Raw genomic sequence first — 15,328 nt, forward strand, 5'->3', positions numbered from 1 at the left:
CCATTCCTCGGCATAGGCCAAGATAACTATGGGAGGTGTTTAGTTTACAGTTAAACTTCCAAACAATGATGACAGTCCTTTCCTGAAACAAACTTGCTCCTTGCTTGGGGGGCAGAGCACCTTTGTAAAATTAACAAATTAGCCCACAAGGAACTAGGGCTCAGGTGTTCATGCCACCAGAGGCCACACGATTCCTAACCTTCCCAACTGCTTCCATAGATAACGTCACTATTGTAAAACCTAAGATTAGTGTTCAAGGTACTTTTTACTCTTTATTCTGATGGACCAGCTAGCATCACCCAGAGCAGTAAACTGGCTCATCTGATCCTGTAGTCCCCATCCAGGAACTGACTAAGGGTGAGGAGACAGCTCTGACTCCCTATAATTTTATCCCCTACCAATAAACATCCCCCATTCCCTAGCCCTATGCCTACTGCACTATCCTAAAAAAAACCCTAGGTTGGGCCAGGCGTGGTGGCTCACGCCTGTAATCCCAGCACTTTTAGCAGGCCAAAGCAGGCGGATCATCTGAAGTTAGGAGTTCGAAACCACCCTGACCAACATGGAGAATGCCTGTCTCCATTAAAAACACAAAATTAGGTGTGGTGGCACATGCCTATAATCCCAGCTACTCAGGAGGCTGAGGCAGGAGAATCGCTTGAACCTGGGAGGCAGAGGTTGCAGAGAGCCGGAGATCAAGTCATCGTGAGAGGTGACAACGTGGCAGCAGCCCTCATTCTCGGCGCCTCCTCAGCCTCAGCGTCCACTCTGGAGGCCTTGAGGAGCCCTTCAGCCCGCCACTGCACTGTGGGAGCCCCATTCTGCGCTGGCCGAGGCCTAAGCTGGCTCCCTCTGCTTGCGGGGAGGTTTGGAGGGAGAGGTGCGGGCGGGAACCCGGGCTGCGCACGGTGCTCACCGGCCAGCGTGCGTTTCCGGCGGGCGCGGGCTCGGCGGGCGGCACTATGAGAGGCGGCTGGCACTGCCAGCCCCGGGCAGTGAGGGGCTTAGCACCCAGGCCTTTTCCACACTGCGGAAGCTTTGTTCTTTCAGTCTTCGCAATAAATCTTGCTGCTGCTCACTCTTTTGGTCCGCACGGCCTTTATGAGCTGTAACACTCACCGCCAAGGTCTGCAGCTTCACTCCTCAGGTCAGCGACACCGCAAACCCACCCAGAGGAATGGACAACTCCGGACGGGAGGAACAAACAACTCCGCATGGGAGGAAGGAAAAACTCCAGATGAGTCACCTAGCTGTAACACCGCGAGGGTCCGCGGTTTCATTCTTGAAGTCAGTGAGACCAAGAACCCACCAAATCCGGACACAATTGCACTCCGGCCTGGGCAACAAGAGTGAAACTCCACCTCAAAACAAACAAAAAGCAAAAAAAAAAAAAAAAAAAAAAAAAAAAAAAAAAAACTAAAGAACTCTAGGGTTTCTTTCTTTCTTTCTTTATTTTTTAGACATAGTCTTACTCTGTTGCCCAGGCTGGAGTGCATTGGCACAATGCAACCTCTGCATCCCAGATTCAAGTGATTCTCCTGCCTCAGCCTCCAGAGTAGCTGGGATTACAGGCACCTGCCACCAGGCCCAGCTAATTTTTTTGTATTTTTTTTACAAGAGAGGGGGTTTTGCCATGTTGGCCAGGCTGATCTTGATCTCCCGACTTCAGGTGATTACCCGCCTCGGCCTCCTGAAGTGCTAGAATTACAGGTGTAAATAAGCCACTGTGCCCAGACAAACCCTAGGTTTTGAATTTTCTGGGAGACTGTTTTGAGTAAGAGCTCCTATCCCGCTTAGCTGGCTCTGCATTTATTAAGCTCTTTCTCTATTGTAGTACCACTGTTTTGGTAAATTGGCTCTATCTGTGCAATGGGCAAGATGAACCCATTGGGTGATGACACACCTTCTATATTTGCTCTGGTATTTTGCAAAAAAGACACTGGGTTAGACAGTGTCTCATTTCACATGGCCTTGGATGGATATAGTTATACTAAACATAAGGTACATGAACCAGATGTTGGGCATAAATTTCACCCTAAACTAGATATCTCAAAGCATTCAGCTTTCCTACAGCCTCCAATAAACTTAGCTTTCTTGTCTTTCTCCTATATCCATTTCTTGTTCTTTAAAGAAGATATCAGTATCAAACTGAAGTAGTAGGAAAAAATTTGTATTCTCATTTACTTTTGTATTCTCAATTACTTTTGCAGGATAAATTGTAATCGACAGTGGTAGTAATGAAGAAGTTTAGAAGTCTTAAATAGTGCTTTTTAAAAAATTGTCAACACATGGTGATACTTTTTGGTTAAAGAGTCAGTAAAGTACTCAAAAGAGCATAGATTTAGAAAAGACATACCTATATTCACATTTTAGTTCTTTCACTTCTATTCACTTCTGTGAATCTGGATATGTTATTGATCCTCTCTAAAATAGTTTCCTTACTTGTAAACTGCAGAGAAAATACCAATTTCCTAGAGTTGTGAAGATTCCATAACATATCCCTATGTAAAGCCTTTAATACAGAGCCTGCGAGAGACTTGGTACTTTAAAAATGCCAGTTGTTATTAGCATCATTCCCATCAATCCCATTCACTAGGCATTTCTTTATGTAGTTGAAATTTGGAGCAAAATGGTTAGCTAAGTTGGCTAATACTAAAAAGGGAGGAAGAAAAAAAATCCACTTTGCCACCCTTTGCAGCATTCTTCCTTCCCTTGCCTGACTTATAATGACAAGAGAATACTGCCAGTGGTCTAGAATTCTTAGACAAATGAAATTTGCAGTTACAATCTCTCCAGGAACAATGCATGAGTAGTTCAGATTAGAAATGGAGGAAGTGGAGAACAGCTTCATGGAGTGGAACAGTCAGCAATTCACAGATTTAATAGTGAAAATATATAGTCATGTTAATTAAAAAAAAACCACAAGATAAAAGGAGTTAACCAGATCTCCAGATTTATTTCTTTATGTAGTAGGTATTGTAAATTCCTTCTGTTCTCTTGTTTTCTAAAATTTAGCCTTGCTTATATTTTAACAAGGCAGAAGGGAGAAATAATATTTAGAGCAGGTTATCGGCTATGTGTTTGTGGTTCAATCTTTGTTGAGGGGGAGGTGTTTGAAATATTTCACTGACATGAACAACGTGTTTATGTTTTCAGGTTCCCAAAGTTTTTGAGTACACCTGGAAATAATCCTCACCTGGTAGAATTCTAGCATAATACCCAGAGCAGCACCGATGGTTTGGTTGTGCCTCCTGTATTCGGCCACCACAACAAACTCCAGTAGAATTCAGAACAAATGGGATATACTTTTCTTCACAACAGCGGTGTCCAGGCTTGGGGTTATAGAGCACTCCGTTACAACAAACCTGAAAGTTTGAAATCAGTTTTAAAGAAATATCAGTTTAGTTAACAGTATTATGTCACTCTATCTCATGTAACATAATTATTTTCTTATAAGGCATAGAAGATCTGAGACCATATTACTGATATTTCATTGGTTTAAAAATGTATTTTCGAGGATCGTTCAAATTTTTTAACTGTTATTTGATAGAATGTAGTTTTTTTGAAGTCTTCAACCATGTTTTGTGCTCTGTTACAATACTCTAAATATGAATTTTCTTTTGAATGTCAGTGTTTCTGAGGTAAAGATGTTCAGAATTGTAAATAAACAATTTCCTTCTTATTTATATATATATATATTTTTAAATGATTGTTTAATTTTAAAAACACCACATCCATGGATATTGTCTCTTATTGATCCTTTTTCAAAATAAATTGTGTTTTTTCTTGTAATTTTTATGATCACTTATTCATGAACCCAATCTTCAGACAAGGCAATCACAACAGAGTCCAATATTTACATGTATATGTGTATATATACATATCTCATAAGCCACTACCTTTAAAAAAGGATATCTATATGGAAATTAATTTTGAAAAGCCCCTTTAACTCTGTTTTCTTTAGGAACTGTGAAAAAAAATTATGTGCTTGAACAATCAAATAATTATTTGCATACTCACTTGAGGTCTGAGAGACTGACACACTGTATATACCACAAATCAAACAATGAATAGTTGCTAAAACATAGCATCAAAACCCATACTTGACATAAGTTACATTAATTGGCTAGACATTTCCTGTGGTAGGCAAAAGCAACCACTATGAGGCGTCTCCCACTTTTCTTTTTTCTCATTGCTACCTTCAAAGTGCACCAACATTTGAACCAATTCAACAAAGAACAGTAGAATGTAGAAGCTCTAAGTCTTCAACAAAGCCACTAGTCTAGTATTTCATTCATTTTCTAAAAATTATCTAAAAGCAAAGACATTCAGCTCTTAAATTCAAAGTCTACCACTGTGGTCCTCAGGCAGCCTTGCTAACTCAACTGTAATGAATTTCTTTCTTTCGGTTTAGTTACTAGCAATAAGGATTCAAAATTTTTCTAATTGCAAGGATAAATTAAGTGACAGCTCTCTTTGCTGCCATATTCTGTGTGAAAAGTAAATTTCAAAATCTTCTGTGTGAAAAGCAAATTTCAAAATCATGTCCCGTTTTAAGAGCAAGGAATATTCTCTAGGTTTTATTTGGGATGTGTGAATGATGATAAAGGTAAAACAGCACACACTTCCTTCTTGTATTATGACGGTGGCCTAAAATCTTGCCATTTGTTTTTTGATCTTAAAACATTTATTAAAGTCCTATTCACATAGAGTTAGTTTCTGGACAAAAACACATCCAATATTTCAGCAAGTTTATCCAGTACTTATCACCTTCTTTTGAAATTATTCCTCAAACATTTACTTACTGATGGGCCATTGGAATTGGTTCACTTCTATGTTTTCATTATCAATGCTTTCTTGGGCTCCTTCAGCCAAGTAAAACGCATGCTTTTCTTCTAAGCCACCCTGGTTCAGATCATTGATGGGTCCCAAAGGAGACTTTTTCAAGTGATTATTTCTCTTAGGAGTTCTCTCCATAAACAGAAAATTTCCTAATTGAATTCAATTTTCGAGTTGTCTCAGACAACATAAATGAAAATTTCAATAGCTTACTTGTGTGCGGTTAATTTTCAAATAAGCAGCCTCCTCCTTGCTTGCTGATTTCAAAAAGCATGTTTCTAATCCAGTGATTCTCAGAAAGTATGATTCCTGGACCAGCTGCAGATGCATCACTTAGTCACGTGGTTTGGCTCTGTGTCCCCACCCAAATCTCACATTGAATTGTAATCCCCATGTGTCGGGAAGGGGTCTGGTGGGAGGTGATCGGATCATAAGGACTGTTCCCCATGCTGTTCACTGTGTCTCTTTTAAATTAAATTATAAAAATAAAAATAATTTTTATATATAAAATTCTTTTTTAAAATTATAAAAATTTTTATTATATAATAAAAGATACATAAATATCTTTTATATAAAATTTTATTATTTAAAATTTTAATTTTATATAATAAAGTAAAAGATATAAGATATGTATATCTTATATCTTATATGCATACATATGCATATGTATATCATACCTTTATTTTTTACATATCTTATAATAAAAGACATAAGATATATATCTTGTATATATGTTGATAATCTTTTCATTATCAATGCTTTCTTGGGCTCCTTCAGCCAAGTAAAACACACGCCTTTCTTCTAAGCCACCCCAGTTCAAATCATTGATGGGTCCCAAAGAAGACTTTTTCAAATGATTATTTCTCTTAGGAGTTCTATCCATAAACAGAAAATTTCCTAATCAAATTCAGTTTTTGAATTGTCGATATATATAATATATATAGGTTTCGATATATATGATGTATTTCAGTTTTGATATATATAAGATATATATCTTCTATTATATAAAATTTCATAATAAAATAAATATATTTAAATATATGTTTAATACATATAAATATACCATATATATGTATTTAAAATATATACATTTTTTATTATATAAAATTTTAATAATGCCTTAAACAAAATCTTTTTATTGTTGGGATTAAAGAGGCAACACAAATGTTGCAGTGAAAGACAATAGAGGAAGTCAATTAAATTAAACAAAATTGTGAATTTCATTTGGGGCTAGGTATTAACATATATTTCCTAGCATGAAAGACTGGAGAGAAGTAGGAAAGAGACGTTTATTGTAGGTCTAAAGGTGAGTGAGTTCTCACGAGATCTGATGGTTTAAAACTGTGTGGCAGGTCTCCCCTTCTCTCTCTCTCCTTCCTGCCATCACATGAAGAAGGTCCTTGCCTCTCCTTCACCTTCCGCCATGATTAAAAGTTTCCTGAGGCCTCCCAGTCATGCTTCCTGTTAAGTCTGCAGAACTGTGAGTCAAACCTCTTATCTTCATAAATTACCCAGTCTCAGGTAATTCTTTGTAGCACTGTGAAAACGTACTAATTCACCTGGGAACATGTTAGAAATGCAAATTTTCAAAGCCAAATCTAAACCTACTGAATTAGAATCTCTGGGACTAGAGCTATGAGATCCTAGGTTTTAACAATCCCCCCAAGTCTTATGTCAACTGGGATTTGCAAACCATGGCTGTAATTTTATGGTAAGGCTTGTTTAAGTATTTTGGGAAACATTGATGTTTACAGTGATTTAGCCAAAAAACCTTTAAACCTTCAATAAAAGTCTCTTTTCTACTTCTCTTCAATCTTTCATGCTAGGAAATGTATATTAGTACATAGCCCCAAACTGAAATTCACAATTTTTTCTTGAAATTTAACTGACATCCTTTATTCTCTTTTACTGCAATACCTGTGTTGCCTCTTTAATCCCAACAATAAAAATAAGACTTTATTTAAGGCATCACTAAATAGTGTGTCTCGTTTTATTGTAATAATGTGTGACATTTGCATTACATTATAAGAATAACGAAATGTGATGTTTCTTTTCAAGACTACGAGGTTAGATTGGCACACACCTGTTTTCTAAAGGCTAACTTTTGTTTCCCTATTCTTCAATTTACATTTATTTTCTATAAAAGGTGACCTGTATGACTTTTTTTTTTGTAGAGTAGATTTGTCTTAATCATTTTTAAATTGATTTAAAATTAAACTAACCAGTTCTTTGCCATTCATTGAATTTAGGAATGTTACACCAACCAGTCACTTATTTGGTAGAAAGCTTCGTTAAATTTTTTCAAAAGTTACAAAAAGCAATTTCTGAAATCACAGCATAAAGAAAGGTAGAAGTAATTTTATGAATAATTTAGCCTAAACATAGGTAAATATTATTTTGTTAATACTTTATTAATATTTTTCTTCATCCTATTACTTTTTCTTCACCCTATCACAGGTATATTTTAATTTAATATGGACATTTTAAGAACATCTACCTTTTGATCTGTTACAATAAACTTGAATTGAAACATTATCTTTACTAGTTTTACTTTACTTAGCTTTGATTTTACCACTAAAGTTACAGGGTTGAAACTTATCAAATCCATTATACAAGCCTAAACTACTGTGACAGTTTCTGGCCAGAATCAGTTTTTACTTTGATGAAACACATTGTTTTCTGCACTCCACAAACTTTAAGTCATTCATTTATATGCCTATAAACTATTCTCTCTTTGTCCACTTCTTAACGGATAATAAATATTAAAATAATAAAAGCAAAGAAAAAAATTGAGAAGTGAATTCTGTATTTTGCCAACATTTTCCCAAGTTTTTTTTAAATGAAGGATATGTTTAATGGGCAAATTTATTTTAGTATTTTTCTTCTCAGAAATCCCAAATTTAATTTCATACAAATATGTCCATCAGATGTGTGTATTTAAATATGTGCACACTTAATGGCATAAAATGATGTCAAACTTAGGCATAATGATAATTTTAGAGTGTAAGTATCAAAAAATGCATAGTTATTAAGTGCTGGCTTTATGCATTTCTTAGATGATAACTACTGCTAAAATTGTGTCAGCCATAATAATTTGTATTTTGATCCATATTGCTTCAGTAACTCACTTTCTTAATTACTGTGTTCTTTTGCCGTAAATCTTATACATTTAGTAGTAGCTTTAGCCATTGAATGTGTGATACTGTTGTTGATAAATAAGGATATTATTTCATTATATAAAATTCTACCTTCAAACTAAGAATTTTGTGTTGTTTGTCAATAAAAGTCATTTACAAACTCCTCTGTCTGGCTGTATTATTGATCTGATTTCTAAACAGCATCTAATATGAACATTAATCTGCAAATGGCTATAATGTGAAAATATTTCTGACAAATCATAAAATGTCCTCCTCACAGTTACTCATCAGTGCCACATAAACAAACACATATTTGTAGCTGAAAACATCTGTTGTAAAGAAAATTTTAAGTCACTCAATCAAATACAAATTTGGGATGTACCCTATTGTAATAAGTTTTTATTTCTTGTGAAGATAATAAAAAATGTGAAGGCTAAAAGTGCTCATGGGGGTGATAACAATTTTTGTAAGCATCCTTTCTTTTCCTTGGAGTCTTCTTCATAGGGTAGTGGAAATATTGATCATAATACACCATGGTGTGAGAAGCTAATAATCTCACTTGGAGTCTTGAGTGAGAAAAACATGGTTCACTGATTAGTTTGAAAAGACTTACCTTAGCTTCAGGAGAATAGCAAATGTGTCCACAGATATATTCAGGTTTTTGACACCTCACTGCCTTGCAGAGCTCATCACTCTGGTCCTGCACTAACTTCTGAGTTTTAGGGCATGGATACCATGTTTTCCATAGGAGATCATATCCAAGAATGATGCCATTCGGCTTCCGTGGAGACATCCAATCAATTTGAAGAGATCTGCAACAGGTAGAATAATCAATACTTCTGAAAAGACACTGCTTAACATTGATGCCATCAGTCTTAAGTAAAACGTGGCAGCAATAGATACTTATATATATAATTATATATGTTTATATATGAAATCATATAATATATTTTCAAATCAAAATTATGTTAGCTTTTGGAAGAATAACACATGGCATGAGGTGGTTTATCACTTTAAGTTTCAAAGACAAGAAGCAAATATCACTATGGCTAATCAGGAAAATCAGAGCATTTTATTTGGTAAGCAAAGATAAGACATACGTGACTTGGTAAATGAGGTGATAATTAGAACATGTGGCAACTTAATGCCTACTTCTAACCAGCTTCTCCTTTGCCTTGCCTTACCTAAGAGTTGTGATGTGAACCATAACTGCTCAAAGATGCCACAGGAACACATGATGGGATTCCTATGGAGGTTCCTACGAAATTTTAGCTTTCTTGAAACAGCTGCCACCTTCTCCTTTCCTCTTTCTTTCTGCTAAACACGATGTCTACAACTTCAGCAATTATCTTTCAGTTATTTGAAAAAGGCCACAAGAATCACAAAGATGCCGCCATTATATTTGGCATTGCTGAACCAATGCCAACAACTATCCACAGCGGACTCTTGAACAAAATAAATTTGAACTGTGCAAATCCACTTACAGGTAGATTTTCTTCCACCTCTCCCACCTATGAGATAGCAAGGCCAACCCTTCCTCTTTCTTCTCCTACTTAGCTTACTCAATATAATGATAATGAGGATGAAGACTTTTATGATGATCCACTTCCACTTAATTAATAGTAAATATATTTTCTCTTCCTTATGATTTTCTTAATGACATTTTCCTTTCTTTAGCTTACTTATGATAGGAATATAGTATAAATATATATACAAACTATGTTTTAATCAGTGTTTTATGGTATCAGTAAGGCTTCTGGTCAACAGTAGGCTATTGGTAGTTAAATTTTGGGACAGTCAAAAGTTATATGCAGATTTTTGACTGGTGGGGATCAGCAGTCCTAACCCCGGCATCATTCAAGAGTCAACTATATATCTAGAGCTATTTACTTAAGCCTCTTTTGTCAGGTATTTTGTTACTTGTAGCCAAAATAAATGCCCACACTGAGAAATTTTATAGTCACTAACTCATTTAAAATATACTTTGCTTAATTTTTTTACTCACCTAAATAGATTCTTTTTTTTTTCAATAACTCTTTAACTAACATGGTCAGACATGTTTTTTTGGTCAAAAATATAGAACTTAAAGATTCCCATAAGAAATATGGTTACATTATCATGTTCTTAAAGAAAGTGTTTGATTTTAAAAAAATTGAGTGATAATTTCAATTTAAACCCAAGTAGAAAGTTTTTATGAGAGGCAGGGTTTGGTATACAATGAAGGTATAACATCTGATCAAAATTTTACTGCATTTTCAATGATCTATTAATATTTCATTTGCTGTAGCAAATGATGTCATAACATAAAGCTGTTCAGAGAGGAGACAACCCTGAATAAAATGATTTAGCCTTAGGTTAATACTATAGAACTTAAATTCTGCACTTAAGTCTACTTGCCAGAAAAATACTTCCTAGACCACACATCTATGCTATCTTTAGTATTTGCTTAATAATCTCTATAAGAAGACAGTAGTTAAAGTTTTTAATTAAGCCCCAGAGATTTGAACATGACATATTCTTGCAGTGTAGCACAGCAAAGAAAACCTTTTTGTGAAACACAAGGTAAATATAAATATTATAATGATTTTTTATTCTCATTGTTTTCAGAAAAATGGGTGAAACTCTGACATTCAAGATTAGTTTTTTTTATTATTATTCTAGAATTTCTAGCCATAAAAATTAACTGATCACAAATATCGATAGGGTACATTTTACATATAAAGCATTAGCATTCTCATATATACTTTGGAATAAAACAAGCACATATGAACTTTGTCCTTCTATTTCAAAAGTTAAACAATGAAAATCTCACAACTTATGTTGGATGCTTTCTTGCTATTGTGTAAAATAACATTTCAACTATACCTTTCATTTTAAGGCAAAATATGTCTTTGCAGGCCAAATAACTGGACCCTATCAGAATTCCAAGTGACATCACATATTAGGAATTCAGTTAAGCCCAAACATTTATGTTAAAAAGCAGCAGTCAAGATAAACCTCAACACTTTAATAGACGGTTAAAAAAAGGAAAATTATTATTTCAGTTTCGTAGGGGTACAAACATAACACATTCAGTAATAAAAATCTGTAGATAGAAATTAATGTCACCTATGAGAGAATAGTTTCATAGGTGACTTGTATAGCCACATCTATTATTCTAAAGTCTTTATCCAACTTTCAAAATTAATTCCACATTCTGCAGATACCTCTTCTGCATTCTCTGCATAATCAACTACAGAAAAGATTACATTTAAGTGACATTCAAGAGTTTGACTTATCCACAAAAGCTCATGAACTAGTAAAGTCTAGAAAATACCATGTAGAGCACATTCCATGTCATTATAACTTCTCTTTCTTGTGCAGCATAACTGTTCAGTGAGACTGCCTATATTTTCAGTGAGAACATGAACAGTTTGCTTTTGAGGATTTAATCAAGTACACGAAGGAAAATGATTAAGAAGAGTAGTGGGTTTAACATCTGTACATCTCTCATTAGAGACAACTGGAGAGAAAATGAAAATTCCTTTGGTTGCTGATCTGAAAATGAAAGGCATCTTTGAGAAATATGCATCATTATTAGCAGGATTAATAGTTTCATTGCTTTGATGTTTAAGAGTAAAATAGAAGGAACATTCTTCAATCCCAGGAGTAAATATTAAATATTGGAGAAAAAGAGCTGAAGATATTTTTGGGCACTCATGCATAAACATATAAACAGATTGCAAATATTTGAATGAATGTGTTTTTGGTAAATTTGCTCATGAAATAGCTGTTATCATTTTCTTAGATTTTAAAGCAATAGGGACTGAAATTTAAAATACCTTAATATAACTTCTGATATAAGCCACCATGTCTACACACAATTTTTTCTCTCTCAAATCTTTGGGTTACATTTTCTCATATTTTCTTGTTCCTTCATACACACACACACACACACACACAGACACACACACACACACCACATACACACAACATTGTGCATTATACATTGAAAGTCTCTAGCTTGAATTATCGTCCTCTGAAAGTAACAGGCTGTACTAGCAGTCAGTTAAATTACAGGTGGATTACAATCTTGGGGAAGCCTGGAGTTAAAAAAAATATTTTTTAATTAACACATAATAGATGTACATATTTCAGGGTACATGTGAGAATTTAATACATTCATATAATTTGTAAAGAGCAAATCAATGTAATTGGCATATCCATCACCTTAAATATTTGTCTTTTCTTTATGCTAACAACATTTAAAATATTCCTTTCTAGCTATTGTGAAATATGTAAAATATATTGTAAACTATAAATCACCTTACTGATCTATCAAATACTAGGTCTTATCTCTTCATTGAAACTGTAAATTTATATCCATTAATTAATCTATTCTTCATCCCCCTCTCCCCACGACACTTTCAGGCTTCCAGTAATCACCAGTCTACTCTTTATCTTCATAAGATTCACCTTTTTATCTCCCACATATGAAAGAGAACATGCAATGTTTGTCTTTCCATGCCTGACTTATTTCACTTAACATAATGACCTCCAGTTCCATCCACGTTGCTGTAAATAATAGGAGTTTAGTCTTTTTTTATGGCTGAATAAGAGTCCATTGTGTATATGTACCACACTTTCTTTATCCAGTCATTCATGGTGGGCACTTAGGTTGATTTCATATTTTGGTTATTGTGAATAGCACTGCAATAAACATGAGAGTACAGGTGTCTTTTCAATATATTGTTTCCTTTCTTTTGGATATACACCCAGTAGTGAATTGCTGCATTATACAGTAGTTCTATTTTTAGTTTCATGAGGAATCCCCATACAATATTCTATAGTGGCTGTACAAATTTACATTCCCACCGACAGTGTAGATAGAGTTCCCCTTTCTCCACATCTTCACCAGCATCCATTGTTTCCTGCTTTTTTATTTTATCAAAGCCATTTTATCTGGGGTGACATAATCGTCATGGTTTTGAGTTGCAATTCTCTGATGATTAGTGATGTTGAACATTTTTTTCATATACCTGTTGGCCATTTGTATGTCTTCTGAATAGGCAATAGGCAATAGAAATGCCTATTCAGATCTTCTGCCGATTTTTAATCAGATGTTTTGGTTATTTTTGCTATTGAGTTGTTTAAGCTATTTATATATCCCAGTTATTAATTCATTGCCAGATAGATAGTTTGCAAGTATTTTCTCCCATCCTATGGCATGTCTATTCACTTTGTTGATTGTTTCCTTTATTGTGCAGAAGCATTTTAGCTTGATGTAATCCCACTTTTCTGTTTTTGCTTCTCTTGCCAGTGTTTTTGAGATCTTACACAAATGTCTTTGCCTAGGTCATGTCTGGGAGTATCTCCCCAATGTTTTCTTCTATTAGTTTTAGAGTTTCAAGTCTTAGACTTACGTCTTTAATCCATTTTGAGTTGATTCTTGAATGTGGTAAGAGATAGAGGTCTAGTTTCATTCTTCCGCTTATGGATATCTAGTTTTCCCAACACCATTTATTAAAAAGACTGTCTCCTCATGGCAAGTTCTTGGTGCCTTTGTTAAAAATGAGTTGTCTGTAAATGCAGGGATTTATATCTAGGTTCTCTGTTCTATTCAACCGGTTTATGTGTGTGCTTTTATGCCAATATCATGCTGATTTCATTTCTTTAGGTTTGTGCCATATTTTGGAGTAAGGTAGTGCAATGCCTCCAGCTTCGTCTTTTTTCACTCAGATTGCTTCAGCTATTCTTGGTGTTTTGTGGTTCCAGATACATTTTAGAAATATTTTTCTATTTCTGTGAAGAATGTAATTGGTCTTTTGATAGGTATTACATTGAATCTGTAGATAACTTTGGGTAAGATTGTCATTTTAACAATATTAATTCTTCTAATCCAAGAGCATGGAATAGCTTTCCATTTATTTGTATCTTATTCAATTTCTTTCATCAGTATTTTATAGTTTTACTTGTACAGATATTTGACTCCTTTAGTTAAATTGATTCCTAGGTATTTTACATTCTTTGTAGCTATTGTTAATGGGACTGCTTTCTTGATTTCTTTTCAGATTGCTTGCTGTTGGTATATATAACCGCTGATTTTTGTATGTTGACTTTGTATTCTGCAAATTTACTAAATTTGTTCATCCGTTCTAACAGGTTTTTTTGGTGGAGTCTTTAGGTTTTCTAATTATAAGAGGATGTCATCTGAGAACAAGGCTAATTTGACTTATCCCTTTCCAATTTGGATGCCCTCTATTTCTTCTCTTGACTAATTGCCTCACCAGGATTTCCAGTATTGTGTTAAGTAAAAGTGGAAGTGGGCATCCTTGTCTTGTTGCAGTTCTTAGAGGAAAGGCTTTCATTTTTTCCCAGTTCAGTACAGTGTTAGCCATGGGTTTGTCATATATGGCTTTTATTTTGAGGTATGCACCTTCTATATCCAGTTTTTTGAGGGATTTTGTAATAAAGCCATGCTGAATTTTATCAAATGCTTTTTCAGCATCTATTGAAATGATCATATGGTCATTGTACTTGGTTCTGTTCATGTGATGTATCATGTTTATTGAGTTGCATATTATGAACCATCCTTATACCTGGAATGAATCCCACTTGATCATAATAAATAATTTTTTAATGTGATGTTGAATTCTATTTGCTAGTATCATGTTGAGGATTTCTGCATCTATGCTCATCAGTGAAATCAGACTATAGTTTTCTTTTTTTTGTTGTGTCCTTGTCTGGTTTTGATATCAGGGCATCATATAGAATGGGTTTGAAAGTATTCCTTCCCCCCCGTTTTTTTTTGAATAGTTTGAATAAAATTAATATTAATTCTTCTTTAAATATTTGATAGAATTCATCAGTGAAGTCATCATGTTCTGAGCTTTCCTCTGATGGGAGAATTTTTATTATGGCTTTAATCTCATTACTCATTACTGGTTCATTGAGTTCCTCTATTTCTTCATGGTTCAATCTTGGTACATTGTATTTGTCCAGGAATTAATTAATCCGTTTATTCTAGAATATGTATATATATATATATATATATGCGTGTGTGTGTGTGTGTGTGTATATGCAGTTGTTTATAATACTTTCTAATGATTTGTTGTATTTCTGAGCTCTCAGCTGTTATATCTCATTTTTTGCTTCTGATTTTTTTTTTTGGGGGGGACTTCTGTCTTTTTCTTATTTAATCTAGCTAAAGGTTTGTCCACTTTGTTTCTCTTTTCAAGAAACCAACTTTTTAAAATTTTTTTATTATTTTTTATTATTCTTTAAGTTCTAGGGTACATGTGCATAACTTGCAGGTTTGTTACATATGTATACTTGTGCCATGTTGGTGTGCTGCACCCATCAACTCGTCAGCA

At 34.5% G+C, this 15,328-nt stretch overlaps 1 protein-coding gene across 1 annotated transcript in view; it reads right to left on the minus strand.

The window, feature by feature from the left end:
- USH2A (Usher syndrome 2A (autosomal recessive, mild)) overlaps positions 1-15,328 on the minus strand; it is an 802,205-nt gene that overhangs the window by 179,566 nt on the left and 607,311 nt on the right. Inside the window, exons 47-48 of the mRNA XM_011929421.1 lie at positions 8,590-8,788; positions 3,197-3,365 (exon numbers count right to left, since the gene is read on the minus strand). Coding sequence (XP_011784811.1) covers positions 3,197-3,365; positions 8,590-8,788 — 368 coding nt within the window. The remainder of the gene's footprint in view (positions 1-3,196; positions 3,366-8,589; positions 8,789-15,328) is intronic.

The sequence above is a fragment of the Colobus angolensis genome, unplaced genomic scaffold (genome assembly GCF_000951035.1).
Source record: "Colobus angolensis palliatus isolate OR3802 unplaced genomic scaffold, Cang.pa_1.0 Scaffold81, whole genome shotgun sequence".
Lineage (NCBI taxonomy): Eukaryota > Metazoa > Chordata > Mammalia > Primates > Cercopithecidae > Colobus > Colobus angolensis.